General features: G+C 42.9%; 2 protein-coding genes across 2 annotated transcripts in view; both read left to right on the plus strand.

The window, feature by feature from the left end:
• LOC101486510 (protein NLRC3-like) overlaps positions 1-22,503 on the plus strand; it is a 118,589-nt gene that overhangs the window by 4,379 nt on the left and 91,707 nt on the right. The window lies entirely within an intron of this gene.
• On the plus strand, positions 1,719-21,499 carry LOC112432542 (protein NLRC3). Its single transcript, XM_076882490.1, has 6 exons — positions 1,719-1,974; positions 2,116-3,907; positions 11,237-11,410; positions 17,218-17,394; positions 19,765-19,938; positions 20,614-21,499. The coding sequence occupies exons 1-6, from the start codon at positions 1,767-1,769 to the stop codon at positions 20,621-20,623; spliced, it is 2,535 nt and encodes an 844-aa protein (XP_076738605.1). The 5' UTR covers positions 1,719-1,766; the 3' UTR covers positions 20,624-21,499.

Genomic DNA, 22,503 nt, shown 5'->3' on the forward strand with positions numbered 1-22,503 from the left:
GGTACCGTTTAGATTTGAAAACCTGCTAAATCAGAATCAGTTGCTGATGACGGCTTTTTTCTTTTCCATCAATCACGTATAATCTTAACTCAAAGTGAACATAGACTTGATTGCTCAGATCAGCCAATTCAAAATGCTAATTCAATCAACTCTGAGTTCATGGCTAGACTCAGTTTGTTGGCCCTGCACCTTAAAACTATTTCCTGTTTGTCTCTCGTGTTTTTTGGATATTGTTTTCACATCTTATGTCACGGCTAGCGGGGCGAGCCATGTTGAATTTAATAAAGGACCCAAGATGCAGACACTGCTGTGAAGTGAGTGAGCTTTATTGAAACGGTGAAGTGCAGTGGAGATGGCCTGTGCAGAAGCTAAGATAACCTCTACTGAAAAAACTACAAAACTAACCTGAAACCTTAAACGGAGACACGGGGAGACAACACAGACGAACCAGCAACAAGCAGGAGAAAACAAAGGGCTCATATACACAAAAGAGCCATCAGGGAATGAGAAAAGGGAGACACAGCAGGATTCATTGGACATAACCAGACAAGGGGAAGCAAAAGTAGACACACTAATGTAGGACATGGCACTGTCAAAATAAAACAGGAAGTGAACACAGAGACACAATACTAACACAGTACAGAGGGAACACAGAAACCAAAACCTCAGAACTAGAAAATCTTAATCAGAATGAAATTGTAACAAAAGACAATAACAATCAAAACAAAACCACTGAGTCCACAGACTCGGGACATACATCGGCTCAAACTGTGGTCATAAATATTTTGTACTTGTAAATCAGACTGTGTAGTTTTGAACTGAGTTTTGTAACATTGTAAAACAAAATATCTGGAAAGTTCATGTTTTTGCGTTCATTGATTTGTGTGTGTAAAAATGTAAAAATGTAATAAATGTAAGAAACATTAGAACTACTTTTGCTGACACAAAGTTTGGCGAGCACTGCAAGTTGTCCCTTTAAACCAGTCACTGATATAAAGAGAGCACCTTGTTCCAGGGCATCTGAGCATGGAGGGAAAGCTTTATGCAGGAGATGGTAAGAGCTGTTGGGACTAAAGAAACTGAGCAGAAAACTACAGACATCTGGAAACTGAGTTGTTAATTCTCAGTGGGATCACCAGGACTAGCAAAGCTCCACCATGACAGTCATCTGATTGACTGAACCCATCCAAACATCACTTCGTGGACCTTTAGCTTGTGTCTGTGTGTGGACAGACATAACATGAGCTAATTATACATTACTCCTCCACAGAGTGGACCAGCAGAGAGCAGAGGTTTCCACTGGTCAGTCTGCACAGCAACATCAAACACACCTGGACTCTGTGGTTATGGTTTGTAGTACTACGTTTACATTTGTTCTTTTCAGTCACCTCTATGCTGCACTTTGTGGACCAGAGGATTGTCAGTGTGTCCAACATAAGTCAGAGTTTGGGCTCCATGATTTCAGTCAGATTGGGGTGACTGTAGCTCAGGAGGGGAGCAGGTCAGCTACTAGTTAGGTTTGTGAATCAAACCCTGGCTGGCAAATGTACTGGGTAACGTACTAAACCCAAGCTGCCCTCTGATGCATCCATCAGAGTGTGAAAGAAAGTATTTAAGCATAGAACAATGTGCTTGGTTGAATGAGGCATGTTGTATAAATGCTTTGTGTGCACAGAGTATCAAAGAGAGCTATATAAGAACCAGTCCATTTACCACTGGGTAATTCATATAGTCTTCTTTTCCAGCGGCTGGAGGACAACATCACCATGTTTGTGAAGAACGAGCTGAAGAAGATCCAGAAGCTTCTGAGTCCAGATCACCCAGAAACTTTAAAGAGCCAGATGGAGGATGAGGAGATGTTTGAAGGAGAGGATGAAGATGAAAGAAAGAGCTGCAGAGAAGCATTTCTGAAGATCACACTCCACTTCTTGAGGAGACTTAAGCAGCATGAGATGGCTGACCATCTGCAGAGCAGTAAGAGAATTTCTCTAAAGACTGAATATTGATCTTTCCTAATAGCTCAAGAAAAGGACCAATAGACATTCATCCTTTCAGGGTACTGAAAGGCTATGATATTTATTATATAATATTTTTTTCTGAATTTCTTACCTTCAGAAATATTTGCTCCACTCTGTAAACGAGAACTTAAAGCCCAACTGAAGAAGAAGTTCCAGTGTGTGTTTGAGGGCATCGCTAAAGCAGGAAGCCCAACCCTCCTGAATCAGATCTACACAGAGCTCTACATCACAGAGGGAGGGACTGCAGAGGTCAATGAGGAACATGAGGTCAGACAGATTGAAACAGCATCCAGGAAACCAGACAGACCAGAAACAACAATCAGACAAGAAGACATCTTTAAAGCCTCACCTGGAAGAGACGAACCAATCAGAACAGTGCTGACAAAGGGAGTGGCTGGCATTGGGAAAACAGTCTTAACACAGAAATACAGCCTGGACTGGGCTGAAGACAAAGCCAACCAGGACATCCAGTTCATATTTCCATTCACTTTCAGAGAGCTGAATGTGCTGAAAGAGGAAAAGTTCAGCTTGGTGGAACTTGTTCATCACTTCTTTAATCAAACTAACGAATCAGGAATCTGCAGGCTTGAAGACTTCCAGGTTGTGTTCATACTTGATGGTCTGGATGAGTGTCGACTTAATTTGGACTTCAAGAAAACTAAAATCCTGACTGAAACAAGAAAGTCCACCTCATTGGATGAGCTGCTGACAAACCTCATCAGAGGGAACCTGCTCCCTTCTGCTCGCCTTTGGATAACAACACGACCTGCAGCAGCCAATCAGATCCCTCCTCAGTGTGTCGACATGGTGACAGAGGTCAGAGGGTTCACTGACCCACAGAAGGAGGAGTACTTCAGGAAGAGATTCAGAGATGAGGAGCAGGCCAGCAGGATCATCTCCCACATCAAGAAAGCTCGAAGCCTCCACATCATGTGTCACATCCCAGTCTTCTGCTGGATCACTGCTACAGTTCTGGAGGATGTGCTGGAAACCAGAGAGGGAGGAGAGCTGCCCAACACCCTGACTGAGATGTACATCCACTTCCTGGTGGTTCAGGCCAAAGTCAAGAGGATCAAATATGATGAAGGAGCTGAGACAGATCCACACTGGAGTCCAGAGAGCAGGAAGATGATTGAGTCACTGGGAAAACTGGCTTTTGATCAGCTGCAGAAAGGAAACCTGATCTTCTATGAACCAGACCTGACAGAGTGTGGCATCGATATCAGAGCAGCCTCAGTGTACTCAGGAGTGTTCACACAGATCTTTAAAGAGGAGAAACAACTGTACCAGGACAAGGTGTTCTGCTTTGTTCATCTCAGTGTTCAGGAGTTTCTGGCTGCTCTTCATGTCCACCTGACCTTCATCAACTCTGGACTCAATCTGCTGGAAGAGCAACAAACAACTTGGAAGGTGTTTCAAACAAGAAAATCTTCAGAGAAATACTTCTACCAGTGTGCTGTGGACAAGGCCTTACAGAGCCCCAATGGACACCTGGACTTGTTCCTTCGTTTTCTCTTGGGTCTGAAGACTAATCAAACTCGTTTGCAAGGCCTCATGACACAGACAGGAAGTAGCTCACAGACCAATCAAGAAGCAGTTCAGTACATCAAGAAGAAGCTCAGTGAGAATCTGTCTGCAGAGAAAAGCATCAATCTGTTTCACTGTCTGAATGAACTGAATGATCGTTCTCTACTGGAGGAGATCCAACAGTCCCTGAGATCAGGAAGTCTCTCCACAGATAAACTGTCTCCTGCTCAGTGGTCAGCTCTGGTCTTCATCTTACTGTCATCAGAAAAAGATCTGGATGTGTTTGACCTGAAGAAATACTTTGCTTCAGAGGAGGCTCTTCTGAGGCTGCTGCCAGTGGTCAAAGTCTCTAAAAAAGCTCTGTAAGTTATAAAGTTTTTATTATTTAATTTGGTTGGTATGTTATGGAAAACACACTGCCATGAACCTCTGTTTTGTTTTTGTCAAAATCACTGTAATATAATCACTGTACCTTTATATACACGTGACTTGTATTAATGCTGCTGCCCTCTTGTGGCTAAAGTGTAATTATGTTCTTGTTATTAGGGAGGATTTGAGAGTAACATGCCAAGTGAGTCAGCACCTTCGCTTTAGCTTAAAAAATCCAAATTCTTACGTCATCAGTTATAGTTGCATGTATTCATTATCATAATTTAACCTTTAATATTGATGTCTTAAATTTATTTTGAGTAAACTAATGTTAAGGTTCAAATATTGGGGAAGGAGAGTACAAACAACCATGGTCCAGAACTTGGTCAAACGATTTTAATGAAATACACGCGTGGGAAGACCAGCTCCGTTCGCAGACCGGGCTGATCTCCGACTTAATCAAAGCATAAACAGATATTTTATACCATCAGGGCTTGAATTTAATGACGCCCCCTCATACGTCACAAACAGAATATATGCATACGTCAAATCAAAACCACAATGACTTTTAACACAGTTTAAAAGAACATTATCTCCTATCTTCATGGCAGGTACTTCCTGTCACTGCCGGATGCTCGCTTATCATCTTGACACATCAGCAGCAGTTCTGCGACAAACTGCTCTTTTGCAACCCCGAGCAAAACATGATTAAACTTCCACCTATAAATGATTCTCTTTAACTAAGTGTGTGTCTCGTCCTTAAAGACTCCTCAAAATAACCTGCACTTAGACTCTGCTTTCGGTTTCAGTTCTGCAAAAGGCACACTCTTCAAACCTGCAACTTCCTGTCAGCCTGCAACTTAGTCTTTCTGAAAGACACACACTGTTTAAACATCTGAATGCAATATCAATTCTGTAGATTATATTATTAATGCAATGGTAATGATGATGATTATTAACAATAGCAGCAAAATATCTCTCCAATCTCAATACTCCCTCTCTCGACCTCTGGAACACCAGAGGTCACAATACATTGTGTTGGGTCACTCCTCGGCCCACTCAGCTGCTTCCATGTCCATCCATGGCATCATGGACATCGGGGTCACCACTCCCGCTCTGACCCTCTCTAGCCGTCCTCTGGCTCAGCAAATCAGACAACCTCATGTCATCTAAGTGGTCCAGTAATAAACACCAGCTCCCCCTCGAGAACACTCCATGCGTAAGATTAGGTTTTTTCTGCGTCCCTCTCTTGTGGTCCATCATGCCTCGGGCCTCCAGGATCCTCACCCCCCTGTGGTCGCCGAGATCTTGTGTAAAGCAAACCAAACACCTTTTCCTGCACCTCCCTAACTTATCATCTTTGGGACTCTTTAATCAAAAGCCTGATCCTAATTATCTTCTTGACTTATTGACTTGTATTTATATATATTCTTCAACGTTACTCATCATTTTAAAACTCTTAAAACGCTGCTTTCACGTCCCTGCATGCGTTTCCTGTCGCTTGCCTTATCTAATCATCAACATCCTGTACACAGAAGTCTCGCTGCTGCAAGGCCTCCACTCTGACCTAGAATCTCCTTTCACAAGAAAATCATTATAAGCGCCTATTCTACTAAAAGATCCAAAAAAAAACAACCACTTTAATCAATTAAGTTTAAGCATATAAGCAATTACTCCTGCATACATTTTATCATAGCTAAACGCTGCCTTGAAACAACTCCTGTGTGTTAACACTAACTTCATTTTAAAACTCACATTTCCTATGTTATAACCTGTTTTTGGTACAGCCTTTTTATTTCATCTTGCTCCTTTGATGTAACAATACCTTCTCATTCTAGTTTATCAGACTTAACCAAAATATATGCTTTCCTTCCTTTGGTCCTTCTCTAAAGCAAGAAACTCCTATTCAGTTCCTCTTTTCTGTCACTTATTACAGGGCCAGCTCAAGTTCAGTTAAACGCTAAATTAATTTGAGGCCTTTTGCCTGGAATCAATACTGTCATGTGTGTTTATGGACTCTATATGTCTGTAAGCGTGTGCAATCCTTCAATAACTCATATCATCCTCACAGTAGATTGGCTAATCATAGCGCTAGCCAAAGGCTCGTGACCCACAAGAGACGAATTGAGCCACAACTCCCTTAAAGGCACAAAATGCAATATGTATAAAAAGTCATTTCTACGTATAAGCTCTCCCCTTTATCCTAAAAATAAATCTATGTAATATCTGTATGTGTGTCTTCTATTCATTAATGTAATTGTCAGTTATTTTCTCTCTTTATTTTACCTTCTTTTTGTTTACCTCTTTGTTTGTGACGTGGACATCCCTAAACCATCCTGAGTTCCGGCTTCAATTTCAAGCCAATTGTACCCTCTATTCTCGCAGTCGAACTCGTCTGGGCTTCACCTTCCCACTGGCCCCTGTGCCCTTCTCTTAGTGTCCTTTGTTGTCTTGTGATCCCCAGCAAACACAGTCTGTTTCTTCTCTGTTTCTTCTCCGTTGCTCTTTTCAGTATTTTCCTTTTAGATTAAATCCCAGCCTGGCAAAATATCCCATTCAGTGTCTTTAAACAGTTATGTCACACTGTTCTTACCAGCCTGCAGTTCACCGTGCATTTTCCATCACGTGCTTTTCTTCCATGCTGCTGCTGGTATCGTCAGTGTAGTTTCAGTTGCACTGTCTTTTGCCTGCTGTTAATTCTTGAAGTCCACGATGTTCTGTCGGTCTTCATCAGGAGATTAACTGTCCTATGAGCTTCTTCTCAGGATCGGGACAAGTGGGAGGTCAAGCTGTAAAATTTTAAGCCAAAATCTGGCCTGTTTTCCTCCCAATTCTGTTAATCAATGGTTTTGTACTCAAGATTCTAGGTTGAAAGAAGTCCACCTGTATTGACACACTAAAGCATACAATTAATATCCTTTTCATTTCTTTTCTTAAAACCTCCATTTGCTTCATCTGCCTGGAGTTTAACTCGTATGTTTCTCTCTCTGTGTGCTCACTTGTCACAGTCAGTTCCTTTTATGGGCATGCAAAGTTCCTGTCACACACACCATTTCCTGTCAACCTTGCAGCTGCTCAGAACCATATTTTCTGTTTCTATCTCTCCTGTTTTGTTTTTTTTACAGGCTAATAAAACTCTTGTTTTACTAAGTCTTGATCTAAAACAATTCACCCTTATTTCACGCACACACTTCTAAATATACTAAATTCTTTGCGTTTGTCAGATCGTCTCACACACACACCGCCTTTTCTCTCACACTTCCACTTCTGCACTCACTCTACTATCAACTTTCATAGTGTTATTATTATTTATTATTTTGTACAAATCACACCCAATCACTCAAAGCCTGCTACTCACAGCATTCACACACTTAAACTGTGACAAGAGTTGAGGAATATACTCACAACACGCTTTCCTAAGAGTATTTCAGACATGCCTTTCATAATCAGAAAGAGCAAGTCAAAGAAAACAATTGAAACCTCTATTAATTCTCACAGCACACACATAGAATAGAAAAAATAAAACACACCAGCATTTATTGCTGATGAGAGGTTACTCCTAAAAGTAATATGTTAGTCTTAAATATATACAGTGCACTCACTATATTTATATATCAAAACTCAGTCAATTACTATACATTCACTACGGCAACTCAAAACTTTATTTATAGCCCTCTAATGAACATAAATGGCGTCTTAAACACACACTCAACAATGTTTGCAGCAGTATTTGTAAAACCAACTGTGGTTTAAACAGTTCACTGCTGACTAATTTGCATTTTCACACTCACACACACACAGTCTAAAAATAGCTCCAGCACTGCCTCAGACTCCTTTCACACAGAGATCTCTTATTTTATATTACAAAGACGTCTTATATTTACAACCACTGTCACATCTGTCAGCTTTAGCGCCTAAACAATTTCGACAAATTTAAGTTAACGGTCCAACCGATAAAGTCCAACTTTTTTGTGATCAATTAACCAGTATCTGTCCAACAGTTTCTGGCCTCATCTCTAAAATCCCTAACTCAATTTAAAAGCGTCAACCAACCCAAACTTTGCCTGAAGCTCTATTTTTGGCATTTCACAGCCAAGGCTTACCCCGAAGTTTTAAGTTAAAGTTACACGCCCGAAGTCCAACTTCTGCTGGCCAAAAAAGCGCAGACTACCGTTCCAAACGGTAAGGAGACTCTAACGCCTAGTTATTCTGGAGTGCCCCAAGCTCCACAGTGACCAACTGACTATCCCTCTTCGAGGACAATGCCTAAGCGTCCTTGGCATTGGCAAGCGTTACCTCTGAGCACTGTGCTTCCTATCAGTCCAACTGACGTTCTTGAATAATTTATAATACTTTGGAACAACAGTAAAACAGCCAAAAAAGTGTAAGACTGAAGCAGGTCCAACCTTATAACCAATACGGGCTCCACCCCAAACAATAACCAAATTCCCTAATATACTAAAATCACTCAGCAGTCCAACTGCTTTCCACGGTCCAACCGTATTAAATCCTTTAGCGGTCCAACCGCATTCAATCATTTTTAGCAGTCCAACTGCATTAAATCCTCAGTACTGTCATGAGATTCTCATCAAAATCAAAGCAGACATTCCCCAGTAATTTCAGTGAGTAGACTTTAATTTGTAATGTCCAATTTGGCACACTTTGGAAATAATTCAACAGGTAGTGCCTTACCTTTGGATAAGCGGCTTAGAACAACAATGAGAAAAAGAGAGCTGATTATTAGCTCATCAAAACACAAAACAAAATCACAATGAATTATCGGTTAATTTCATTTAAAATAATTCATTAAGTATTTATGTACAATTCAAATTAGTTAATTACATATTTTGTTGGTTTGTTTTCTATTTTAATTATTTTACTGACACATTTAATGAATTATTTAATGATGTATTTATTTAATTCACGTTGCTACTCCTGGCCCTGCATCGCTGTTCATAAATACATTTTATTTGTCAGCTTCACCCATCAAAGTCAGGGGGCGGGGTTAATGCTGATCAAGTCAACACCATTGCTTTGGTCTGGTGGGCGTTCTTTTAGTGGGCTTTTCTCAATACTAAGTAGGCCTACACACCAGGGTTTGGACATGTGTGGACCCAAACTATACTTTTACCCTTTTTTGTGTGTCACCAAATACACTTTAATATTTTCTAGACAAGAATGTAGTGGCGTAATCTTTAACCTCTTTTGGCTCCAAACAGAAGTGACAGACTTGAGCAGGGTTCATTTAAAGGCTGACAGAAGTGGAGTGGTGACGGGGAGATGTTTGACAGGACAGTGTTTCAGCCTCCACAGGTTCATGTTGTGCTCCATCAGTCAGTGAAGATGAAGTCGGTGCTGATGAGGCTGTAGAGTGTGTGAGGGATGTGAATGAGGATGATGAAGATCTGATGATAGCAGATAAAAACAGGCTGCAGAGACTTTGAGCCATACAGGGCACACAGTGTGTGTACAGAACAGCTGAAATCATTATGGAGGCCTCACTGGAATATGGAAGCATCACAGTACAGCTTCAGTGAAGCATTAAAGTCTCTGATATGAGATGAGAAATGAAGCAGCCAGAGCTTTTTCATGAGTGGAAACCCACTGTGACTGTGAGCTGCTGCTACAGCCTCCAGATTAGCCAGCAGCTCATCCTGCTCAACATGGACCTGTGGTCAGAGTGTGTGCTGGATAATCCGGCCCAGGATGAGGCCAAACTGACATGGGATGAAATGTCAGTCACATAATTGAGCTTAGTGTAGTTTCATTTCTGCACAATTTAAAAACAACCAAAACTTTGTTCTGTCTTTTCTATGTTATACTGTAGACTTTCTTTGATACTGTGTCCAAAAGGAGCAGCTTTTACTTTGAAGGGGAGGCGTCTCTGTTTCCTCTTCAGGTTGGATGATGGAAGCAAATTAGTAGCTGTGTCCCAAAACGTCGGCTGCATCCTCCAGAGGCTGCATTTGAAGGCCGATTACGTCACAGCCAGGCGATGAAGGCTGTCCGTATTTGTCGACTCCTTCAAATGTGCCCGACAAATGCGTCCTTCATTTCCCCGAATTTGAAGGATTCGTCGGGTGTGTCCTTCGTGGCCCACCATATCCCAGAATTCATAGCGCGGCCCAGCCAAATTTCAGCTGCCAACAATGGCGGCTGCTACTAAGTTTTCAAATTACTCTTATTAATCTTTCTGGGTCACAAAATAAACTTTTAACATATTTTCAGGCGAGAAAGTAGCTGTGTAAACTTCAAATATCTGCTTGGTTTATCAAGACATCGCATATTTGCAAAAGTGTGCCGACGTTTTCGGAGACGTCTGTTCCCCACCCGCTCGCTAGCAAGCCGGGGGGTTCAATGGTCACTCCAGCCGGCGAGAGCAGCGGACGCCCGGCTTCATCGTTTTCAGACCCCGCTCTTTCGCTACTCAGGTTAAACATGATATATAAGTCACCCGGATAACTTAAAAATGTAATTGTTTGCCTTTTTTCTGTGTTTTATTTGTTCCGGAGTAAATCGGTTTGGCTGAGATCAAAGTTCCTCCGGGATTTTCACACAGCTGAATAAACGTTAAACAGGAAACTGATTAAACAGAAGTGTGAGACGGTCGAGAATTTACGCCAGTGTCCTGTTATATTTTAGATAGCAAGGAGCAGACGGCCGAGTTTATTAAACTCCACAAAGACAGCGGTGACGCAAATCTGAAGGCTCGACCGTCCCATTTCACAGCCTCGCACTTCCAGCCTTTTCAGTCTTTGAAGGACCCGGCCCACGTAGACCGCGAATACCGGGTCCTCCGAAGGATGCAGCCGACGTTTTGGGACAAAGCTAGTGTGTGATGTTCTTTCAGTGTTGCACTTTGTAGACGCTCCCTGAGCACTGGTCTCACAGCCAGCTGCACATAGAGACCAGTGTTGTTAGTCCAGGTCAGAAGATGACTTGTTGGAATGAAAATGAGCTTGTAGTTTGTCTGCTTTAATAATGTGACTGGAAAAAGGTGTTGGACTTCAAATATGTCCATTTCTTTCACACTTCACCTTTAAAAGTGAAGCCTTGTGGTTCCTGGAAGGAAAAACATGACTTTTTCAAGTCTTTGTCCTGTTTTTATGATAAATGTACGACTTTAATGTGAAACATTCAGAGTTTTTTCTCTTGTTGTGTTTGTTTGAAGCTGCTTCCTGTTGGCTTCAGCTGTTTGGAGTTTCCATTTTCTAAACTTCTACATTCTGAACCTTCTTCAGCTCTGAACAGATGATGAAACACTGAATGATTTCAAGCTCACACTTTGTCTAATAAACTTACATCTTTCATTCTTTATACAGATTGAAGGACTGTGGTTTGTCAGAGATCAGCTGTGATTATCTGGCAGCAGCACTGAAGTCCAACCCCTCCCATCTGAGAGAGCTGGACCTGAGCTGGAACGAGCTGCAGGATCCAGGAGTGAAGCATCTGTGTGGTTTCCTGGAGAGTCCAGGATGTGGACTTGAAACTCTGAGGTCAGTCAGCATGTTTTAGTTGTGCTGAGATGAATATGATGTGAAAGTTGTGCTGACACTAAACTGCAGACATCAGGCTGATATTATACTGATCCACACTGAGGATCTTCATGGTAAAGTCTGTTTTCTTCTTCTCTGGTTTAGTCCATTGACTGCAGCAGAACAATGTTCACATTTCAAACAGTGAGACTCAACGTATGGCCCGCGGCCCACACGCGGCCTGCCCACCTTTCCTGATTCAGAGAGAGGGGACCCTGATTAACTGTGTAGTGTTCTTCCTCACAGTTCTAAGTATCAGACACAACAATGAATAATCCACAGCTGACTGTCTTTAGCAGGTCAAAGGTCACGGCACACAGCAGACAGTGGGAAATATTATAATTCTGATCATTTATCAGCACATATCCATATGTATAAAAACAAAGCTGACACTGTGAGACTTGATCAGAGGTGTGATCATCACAGCAGAGGCCTTTGTGTCAAAGTCACTGAGGATCAAACAGAAACACATGAAGCAGATTTTCCTGTTCTGGCTTTTTATAGCAGATAACCTTCAAAATATTCTGCAGTCCATCAAAAACTGAAGCAAACCATGAATCAACATGTGAACATGAGCTGATGCTGCTGAAGTGAAGCAAAGTTACAGAGGTTTGATTACAGACACAGCTGAGAGTTTGTAATCTGTCATCATTTTAAAAGGTTTACATTTCTTCAGTATATCCACATTTGCAGCTGGTACCTCAACCTCCACTTGTCCAACACAACTGCTGACCACTGCCTCCATGACATTGTGATTTTGCTGTTGGTCTTCTGTCAGATCTTCATCAATCACTTCTGCACGGGGCACACCTTCAGACTCTGCAGCTGCATAACGAAAGCCTGTAAGATAAAATTAGACATAAGGTAAATGTACACCAATATTCCAATGACAGGTGTGTGATTCATCTGGAAGTTATGTGCGGATTAGTGTACAGTGATAGCAATTTAGTATGTTTTTAGAGGGGGGGGGGGGTTGTTTACCTCCGATGGGTGCTCTTTTTCGCTTCCGTTGCGTACGCCTTGAGTGCCGGTCCGAGTCTGATACAGGTATGTCGTCATGCCCCATGTGCAGTGTTGGTGCCCAGTCTGGATTTGTTACATCCATTTCATATGCTGGTTTGCCTGCAATAATGCCAAATCATAAGCTACTCAGTCGACATGATGTGGTTCTGCAGCATCACACATTAGCATGTTTTATCTCATTATCTATGACCTCAGCACGTTGAAAATAACACTAAAAGCCTTTCAAGAGTGATATGAATTAATTTAGAACTCACCGGAAAGAAAACGCCGTGAGCAAACCAACAAAAAGCTGGGGATTGCAGAGAACTCGATATCCGCTCGTCTCACCGCTGCAATCCAAGCCTGACGTCTTTGTTTAGTAATATCGGATACATGGGATCCCTCACGTTGCCTCCAGGATGGAAAACGATGAAAAGAGAGCCCGTTATCCAGCTTCTTGCCTTCACGATCGTGTGATCTAACGTTGCAACCGACAACACAACACGTACGATCCATAGCTGAAATGGTATCCTTTTTTTTTTTTTTTTTTTTTTTGGCCTGTCCCGTTTGGCTCTTTTGCCATCAGAATTGTTGTCTAAAGGCAAAGAAAGATGCCCAACGAATTTACTTTACCAAACTGACCATCCCAGCCTTGCCGTAATGGTCCATTTGATTCACCTTTTATTGTTTATTTTATTTTCACTTACTGAATACGGGACAGACTTGACTGGGGGAAAGAAGGGGAGAAAGAAAGAGGGAAAGAGAAACAGCTGAGAAGAGGGACGGGGGAGAAGGGCAAAAGACAAAAACCAACAGAACGGGCAGAGAAAAAAAAATGCATATATCGATCACCTGGATCACCTGCTGAGAAAGAAAAAAGAAAACAAGCAGAAGAGAACAAGAGTAATAGAATAAACAACATCACAATGATATATGGGAATATGACAGTAAATACTAAATGTTAAACATTATTGTGCAGCACATAAGATCAACAGAACACAGTGTGCTTTGAGGTAGGAGCCAAAAAGGGTGTAGTTTGTGGGTGTGATCACCCGTGTGTACACCTGTGAGCATGGACGCGCTTGTTTTTTGTTTTTTTAAAAGGTTCCTTCATGTAATAATCTGCTAGAGGGTGTGGGGGGGCCACAGCCCCGTCCTCCAGGGCGTGAAGCAGGTGTGGAGGAGATCAAAACTCCGGACATCCAGAGGCCCCCAGAACACAAGAGACCAAGGAAGACCAACAGAGGGGCAGCCGCGCCACTGTCCCAGTAAGAGCTGAGGAGAGTCCCAGATGAGGGCTCACTCACCAGCCGCGGAGCAGAAGCCAGGGGGGGTTGCAGTGACGCGCCCGTGAGCTCCGCCGGCAGCCAGCTGCGCCTGAGTGACCGAGCCCCAGGCCGAGAGGCCGGGGGCACCCTACCTCCGAAGTGGCCCGAGCGAGCCCCAGGCTCCAGGCCCCGATAAGCGGCCGCCAAGGAGTGAGCCGGTGTGTACCTGGACGCCCATCCCCGGACACAAAGAACCACCAACGCACCGATGTCTGAGGGGGTCCGCCACTGGCAGGGGAAGTGGTGGTAGGGGGAGATAGGCCTCCAAACCTTGGAGGGCCTGAGATGTCCCCAGAGAGGTGGCGTCTGATACCCAACCTGACATATAGACACAGACATACAGGCACACACACACAGATACAAACATCCATTCCCACCCTCATGCTCTCATATGCACTTACTCCACACTCAACCAACGTGGAGACAGACATAAAGAGACGTTGTACACACGATCACACTCCCCAAGCGTACTCTACAAACCGGGTCTAGGTGCCCCCGCCCCTGGAGGGGGGAACTGCACCCAGACCCAGGTGGTGTTTCCCTTTTCCCTGCGGTGGGGGGAGGCAGACCGCCCCGACTCCGCAGCAGCAGGAAGGCTCCACACTCCAGACCGCAGTCGGACGGCCAACTCCTCCTCCTAGTCCTAGCCCCCCTGCTCCAGCAGGTCGCAGAGAACGGGGGTGAGAGAAGACTCCGAACCTCCCTCCACCCACTCATTGTAATGTTGATGCATGTGTGTTCTAAGGTGCATTTAAAACCCAGGAGGGCATGGAGCTACCTGCCAGAGAGCAGCAGGTAAGCGCATGGTCCCTCCTGCTAGCCCTCAATGTCTACGTGTATTTAAAATTGAGAGGTGGGCAACGATGCCAGGGGTGGGGTGTACACCCTGATGGTACTTTGGACTCCGTGTATCGTGCCCACCCCCAAGATCCTATATGTATGTGTAATGAGAGTGTGAGTAATGTGAATGTCTAAGTTGTGGGATAAAATTGAGGCAGAGGCAGCCAGAAGGCGACAGAGGGGGGGGGTAGCCTCCTCTGCACCCTGGTGACATACCCCTACTCCAAGGCCCTGTATGTGTGGGTGGTTGTGGTGGAGCGGGAAGAGGGAGGCAGCTGGAGATGGGGAGGGAAGGAAGGGAGGGGCAAGTGACCCCTCCCTGGGGCCAGCTCCCCCGCTGACCCCAGTAGGCACCCCCATACTCCGCGACCCGCCAGGGAAAGGGGGCCCAGGCCCATCCAGACCGGGCCCAGTGCAGCAGCGCCGCCCGGCCCCACAGAGCTGAAATGGTATCCTTTGGCTGGCCTACTGTCATGGCGGAAGGGGGCATGGCCCATCTCCCGTGACATCACGCTCCAAAGCCCTATAGGTGGGAAAATGTACCATGTCGACCAATCAAAAATGATATGGAAACATGACATTTGGTTGTTTAGCAAAAGGGGGAAGTTTTAGGAGTGACCGGCAAGAGAGAGCGAGTGAGCGAAAGAGAGAGAGAGTTTTGATACGTGAGAGATTTGTGACGTTTACCGTGTTTGGTCTCAAGTTAGTTTGTTGTCTTGTGTATTTAGTGTGTAGCTGTTGTTTTGTTTTGTGTGTCAGTTCTACTAGTGATCGTCACAGTTGCTGCCTTAAAGCCAACAAAGGCAGATTGCAGTGTAAACGCTGAGTGACACACCTGCTGTCAGACCTGCAGGTTTATCCCTGTGCTGTTCTCATATGTGTTAGAGTGACACAAACTATTGTTTGACACCTGATTGTTCTGTAAATAGTTTGAAATGATTATATGAAAAACGTCTGAGCCTTGGCTGCATTTTTTGGTAAATAGTACCATATAACTTTGTTGTTTGCAAAACGTGTGCGTATTTTTAAAAATGTACAATCTCTATTTGCATTTCAAGTTATGAAGATGATTCGTTAAACATGTGTGTGGTTTTTACAGTCAAAATATCACTTTCTACTTGTATTTTAAATTTTGTCTGAATTTAGATAAATTGTGCTGATACAGTTGGTCAAAATGAGAAAATAACAGATTGGCAAGATAAACTGTTTTTAAAGGTAAAATATAGAGGCCACATCAAAAGTAGTCAAGAAGGGTTAAAGGCTAAAAGCAAAGTTGTCACTGTTGGGTCTGTGTTTCCACAAGCCCCGCTAATTCTAGAGACTTATTCATCATGAAGAAAACAAGACAGTCGATCGATCAATTATTTGTGCAAGGGAGGCCTCGTCTGTGTCCACCACTAAAATGACCACAGATCTGACCTCCTCCTGCTACCTTTTATTGGGAGACAGTTCACACAAAACACGTCAGAACAAAGCCACGCCCCCTTTGTTCTAAGACAAAGCATTTTATGTATATGTGTGAACTTCTGTAAGAGTGTGTGTGTGTGTGTGTGTGTGTGTGTGTGTGTGTGTGTGTGTGTGTCAGACCTCCTGCTGACCAAAGGGTCGTAAACCCAGGAAGTTTACATCAAAAGAAACAGATCTTCCAGATAGGATGTATCTACAATAAAACCTCCCCCAGCACAGAGTGGTTGGAGAGGTGGCCAGGATCAAAGGAATGGCTTTGATCCTACTGCTTGAACTAAGACTGTACAAATTTAAGAAACACAATGGCAACATTCAACAATTAGACTTAACAGTCACCAAGTACTGTTTATATTTGTGTGTATTGCTGCAGCTTTTTTGAGTATTAATTTGGTGCCTTTGTGTGAAATAATGGTATTGTGAGTGATCCATATAGTCACAAAGAATAGCCACTTGTTTCTGTGCTACCAAAGTTCCCCGGCTTTCATTCAAAATGTGTTTATCGTCAGCACCTGCACATTAAACTACTTAAACATTATAAATGTCTTCAAGCTCACACTGAGGCCTGTGGGGTACTATCAGCCACTGAGACAGTACACACATTTATATGTGTTTGTATATGAATATTTCATACTTTAAGACTGCCTGTTTATTTAAGGGAGATGAACAAAATACATTGGAATTGTACAAAATAATATCATGGATGATAAATTAAATAGATTTTAAGTAGATGCTTGTGCATTCTTAAAGTCTTATATGTTGAACTGAACTATGTGATCTGTTCAAAGCCTTAATCTTAATTTGAAGTGAAATGTGCATTTTGAGTTTATACACTATGTATATAAGGCGACCGTTTCCTTTTGCAGTATTTTTGTGTGGTGTACTTTTCTATGTCTTAACAAAAGGGGACAAAGGTGTTTAAGTTCACCTAGGATGATGTGTTTTAATTTTCACATGGTCTTGCTTGAATTTGACCCTGACAAAGGCGTATGAACTCTGTCAGCTGTTTGGAGTTTCCATTTTCTAAACTTCTACATTCTGAACCTTCTTCAGCTCTGAACAGATGATGAAACACTGAATGATTTCAAGCTCACACTTTGTCTAATAAACTTACATCTTTCATTCTTTATACAGATTGGGGGCCTGTGGTTTGTCAGAGATCAGCTGTGATTATCTGGCAGCAGCACTGAAGTCCAACCCCTCCCATCTGAGACAGCTGGAGCTGAGCTACAACAACAAGCTGCAGGATTCAGGAGTGAAGCATCTGTGTGGTTTCCTGGAGAGTCCAGGATGTGGACTTGAAACTCTGAGGTCAGTCAGCATGTTTTAGTTGTGCTGAGATGAATATGATGTGAAAGTTGTGCTGACACTAAACTGCAGACATCAGGCTGATATTATACTGATCCACACTGAGGATCTTCATGGTAAAGTCTGTTTTCTTCTTCTCTGGTTTAGTCCATTGACTGCAGCAGAACAATGTTCACATTTCAAACCTTCAAAGAAGAAGAAAAATCCTCCACTGGATAATTCACTGTGAAACTCTCCAACTCTTCATTCCACCTTAAAGTCTGTCTGACACTGAAATCCAAAGCAAAATGTGCGTTTGCTTTACAGACAGCAGTCCAACACAAACATACACACATCATCCAAAACACAGTCCAACATCCAAATCTCCTCCACTGCCAGCATGAATGATGGGAAAGAGAAGGAGGAACACTCTGACATTCAGGGTTAGAATGAGTTTCATGAAGCAGACTGTGAAGATCAAAGCTGCATTAGAAAGCTTACATGAATGAATGAGTGGACAGAAGTGGACAGAGATCATCTGAAGCACTTCAAAGGCTTTAAATCAGCACATTTCTCTTTATTCTTTATCAACTCTGTTAGTTTCTCTCAGTTTTCTGTGGAATGAAGCTAACAGCAGGCTAATAAGATGCTGACCAATAGGTTTCTATTAAAGGTTGTAATTTGTATATGAAAAAGTGCTTTGGCTCAGCAGGGATCAGCTTACAGGTAGAATACAGCTGCTGGATGGGATTAGCATGTCATAGCTATCTACCAAACTGCTAACTGGGGGATTTCAGGCCATCTATGGATCATTTTTGCTAACTGTTTATTCAGCTTAGGCTCACAAGGCTGCAGCCTGTGTCCTAGCTGTCATAGGGCAAGAGGCGTGGTCCACCTGCACAGGTGAGCAGTCCATCACAGGGCCAACAGAGAGAGACAGAGAAGCACTCTCTCACATCCACACCTACAGCCAATTTAGAAGCACCAATGAACCTAAGCAGCATTTCATTGGACTGTGGGAGAACATCCAACCTCCACAGAAAGGCCAACAAGCTTCAACCTACAACCTTCTTGCTTTAAGGCACTAGTGCGAACCACTTTCCCCCATTTCAGCCCAAATCCTGCATCTTCCTGTTTCTGACTCCAGGCCAGCTCCACTAACACTTTCTCATCAGACACTGCCACCTAGTGGAGGAAGTCTTAGTCCCATTTGAAGCTTCAGATTACAGTTAGTTCCTTTACAAAGAGGTGGAGGTGGTGGGGCCACAGCACCATCATCACTGAGTGCCATAGGACACTTAACCTTTGTTTCCATATGCTGGGAACTTCCTGTTGTTCCAAGGAGGACTGGAAAATGTGTGAAAATCTCCCAGTCAGTTCCTCACAGCACACTTCAATCATTTCCCTCCCACAGCATCAGGACCAGGGCTTTTTCTCTCTTTGGTCCCACTAAGAGATTTCCACACAAACACCTCATCAGTGGGACTCTCAGAGCTACCAGCCCTTTGCTACAATCACAAAGCTCTTCATTGAAATCAATGATATCAAAGCTGGAATCAAATGAGTCCAAGTCTTCTGCTGATTCAGCATCACATTCATCTTTGCTCCTTGTCCTGCATCCCCACCATGGACTTCATTCCTTTCCAAGCCAGCCTTGAGTGTCCTTTATTCAGCTCATCCTCTGCTTTACTTTTACACCTGATTTTAGCTGCTTTATCTCTCTTTCAACAAGTTTCTGTGCCTCAATCTTTTTCTTCTCTCCCTCATAACAAGACAGCTTCTTCTGCCTGAGAACATGTTGGAGTGATTTACTAATCCAGGGCTGCTTATTGGGGAAAATACTTCCTGTTTCCAAAGTAATCCCCATTTTTCCCAGAAAGAAATGTAAGTAGAAATCGATGATCTAAGTGAGAACATGAGCCTTTAAAAAGTCCCAGTGGGAGCAGTCAAAGCAGTCCCTCAGTCCCAGTATAGAGTCTTTGGTCCAGACTGGAACAACTGTGTGCCCAGTTTGAGCTCTCTTCAGTCCTGTGACCTGACAGACCCAGAGGGGCCATCACATCACATTTAGAAGCTCCCCTAATGGAGCCACAACACATGTCCAATACTTAGTCTGTCTTGTTGGACCAACTGGAAGAAATGATTCAAGGACTTAGTCACAGAACAGAGATTCAAATCTCCAAAATCCAACTGGCTGCATCAGGACATATAGTCTGAAACTCTGCACAGTTTCCTGTTTGAAGCTGCTTCCTGTTGGCTTCAGCTGTTTGGAGTTTCCATTTTCTAAACTTCTACATTCTGAACCTTCTTCAGCTCTGAACAGATGATGAAACACTGAATGATTTCAAGCTCACACTTTGTCTAATAAACTTACATCTTTCATTCTTTATACAGATTGTGGGGCTGTGGTTTGTCAAAGATCAGCTGTGATTATCTGGCAGCAGCACTGAAGTCCAACCCCTCCCATCTGAGACAGCTGCACCTGTACTACAACAACCTGAAGGATCCAGATGTGAAGCAGCTGTCTGATCTTCAGCAGAGTCCAGACTACAGACTGGAGACTCTGGGGTCAGTAGAGTGATGGAGTGAGTGGGTGGTGCTGTCAGCAGTATTGTACTAAACACAGTCAGTATGAAACAAAGATCCAGTGTTTCCTGTAAAGCTGCAGCTTCTCAGTGAAGCTGTGAGAGGAGAATGGTGACAGGCTTCAGGATTGGACACAAACACTTCCTGTTTCTGACCTTTATGGTCACCATAGTAACAGCTGACACGCTCTGATCAAACGCTGTCAACAGCCAATCAGCTCTCTGAACAAAGCAGCACGCAGACCAATGACTGCATTCGTTTCCAAGTTTAAAGCAGTGAAGAACACAGTCTGTAGGTGAGGAAGAATTTAGTGAGAGCAGATGTTTGGATGGAATTCCTCCAGTTAACAGCTGGAACCGTCCATCTGGATTGTTGGGCTTGTTGTTGGGGTTCCTACAGAGATCAGAGTGGACACACCAAGGTTCTTCTAATGAATGAAAGTCCAAACTCAAACTAGGAGGGAAAAACATTTTCATCAACTTCAATAAAATTCCAAAGATTAGAAAAAGTGAAGCAACAATGAGTCCTAGTACAGTCCCAGCACTGAAGTCCCTGCTGCTCTTTATACTGGATGTGCTGCATCACTGACTGACAGCTGATGAAGAGTCTCTGGAAACACTCGTTTATCTCCTCTGCTCTTCCTTCTTCTCTCTGCAGGTGGAGGTGATGATGGTAAACAGGACGGTGTGTGTGCTGAGAGAGGAGGAGCTGTGTCCTGATGATCCAGAGAGGTTGAAGCAGCAGCAGCTTGTGTGTAGAGACGCTCTGACTGGGCCATGTTACTGGGAGGTGGAGAGGAGAGCTTCATCCAGCAGTGACTGACAGAGGAATGAGAAGAAGTGCAGATGACTGTCAGTGCTGCAGAGTGAACTGCTCTGAGAACAGCTCCACTGTCAGACACAATGTAGAGTCCAGCATCATCCCTGTGTGTCCCTCTGGATCTGACAGAGGATCATCAGTGTATCTGGACTGCTCTGCTGCTGCTCTGTCCTTCTACAGTCTCTGCACAGTCTCTGTCTGACTCTGGCTACATTTTTGGCATTTATATTCTTGGTTGCTCTCTTTATATTTTTCACATGCAAAATGTGCCCATCTTTGGCAAGATTCACACTGCACCTGGAAAGGAAAAATAAATGGCTCATATTCTGTTTGGTGAATACTATTACTCAACATTTTAATTATGATTGGCAAGTAATGATACTAAGACTTATGTGTTTCTTTTGTTTTGTTTTACCATTTCAATCATGCTGCGGTCAGCGTTAGCATCTAACATGGAGCAAACAATGCAGTAGTCCTCAGCGTTCCCTGAAACACAATCATAGTTAGGTTTTAATCAAACATTATTTATTGAATAATTAAAAAATAATAGTACATTTTTTCCAAATATACTTCCTGGAAAATTAGTCTAAATTAGACTTTGAGAAGGGTCTTATCTGAAAGTGTTTGAAGAGCACTATTTGTACTGTGCTGTTTGAAAAGCACTATTTAAATTGGAAGTACGCACTAACGTGATAAGGACTTTACTGGACTTACCTCGATTTTCAAGTAGGATGCAAGCTATCTGCATTCGCTCCAGCACAACTGGCTCTGTAGTGGTTGACACCTCACTGACCTCTCCAAAATCAAGGTAGTGTTCTGCAAACTGTGAGATTGATCATAATTAGAATGTAAAGTCTTAATTAGGTAAAGGATAGGATAATTATAAGCCACAAGGCTTCAGCCTATTCCTTTTTCAGTTACTGTATGATTAAGTACTATGTAAAATGATCATCTTTGTTGTTGTTGACCGAAATAACTTTCACTTCACTTAAATTCACTTAAAGTCTTAATTCTAGCTAACAAGAAACTGAATCATTTGAATACGGGTTACCTTTAACAGTAAAACTCCACAACTGCTGGAATCCTGTCGCTTGTTGTGTTGCATAGTCTGTAACTGCCACTCCATGGTGTCTTCATGCCCTCTCATCCTCAGAAAATTCCTAGTTGAACAAAAGTGTTTGTAATGAAACAAGATTTTTTTTTTCTTTTTAATCTAAGAATAACACCTCAGTATCATACATACCTCCAGTTGCGCAGAATTTTCCTGTCATAAACACCTTCATTCCCATGGGGTCTATGAGCAGTATTTTCTGTGCAGAAATGTTGACAATCTAAAGAAAAAGTTAAATTAAAAATTACAATTGTTTGTGCCACTGAAAACTTATTTAAAAATAACACTTTGTGCAAGAAACTGCTTCACAACAAATTATGCAAATTAATAACAAAATGAACACATACCACAAGAATCCAGTGTGTACCAAAGTTCACAGGGCACAGCCACGTCTTCAACTGGGAACTTCATCTGTGGGATTGGAAGTGCAGAGTAATTTGGATTTACTTAGGTACCATGCGTCTCAGGGTGTTTTCAAATATAGTCTTCTTTAAAGGAACCGAACTCTTTCCTCAGCAACAGAAAGGAGTCAACTGTTTGGACCACTTCTGAGCTTTCAACATACCAGTTGAGGCATCTGAACTGCCCAGAAAACAACGAGCTTGCAACTACTGAAC

This window comes from Maylandia zebra, linkage group LG3 (genome assembly GCF_041146795.1).
Source record: "Maylandia zebra isolate NMK-2024a linkage group LG3, Mzebra_GT3a, whole genome shotgun sequence".
NCBI lineage: Eukaryota > Metazoa > Chordata > Actinopteri > Cichliformes > Cichlidae > Maylandia > Maylandia zebra.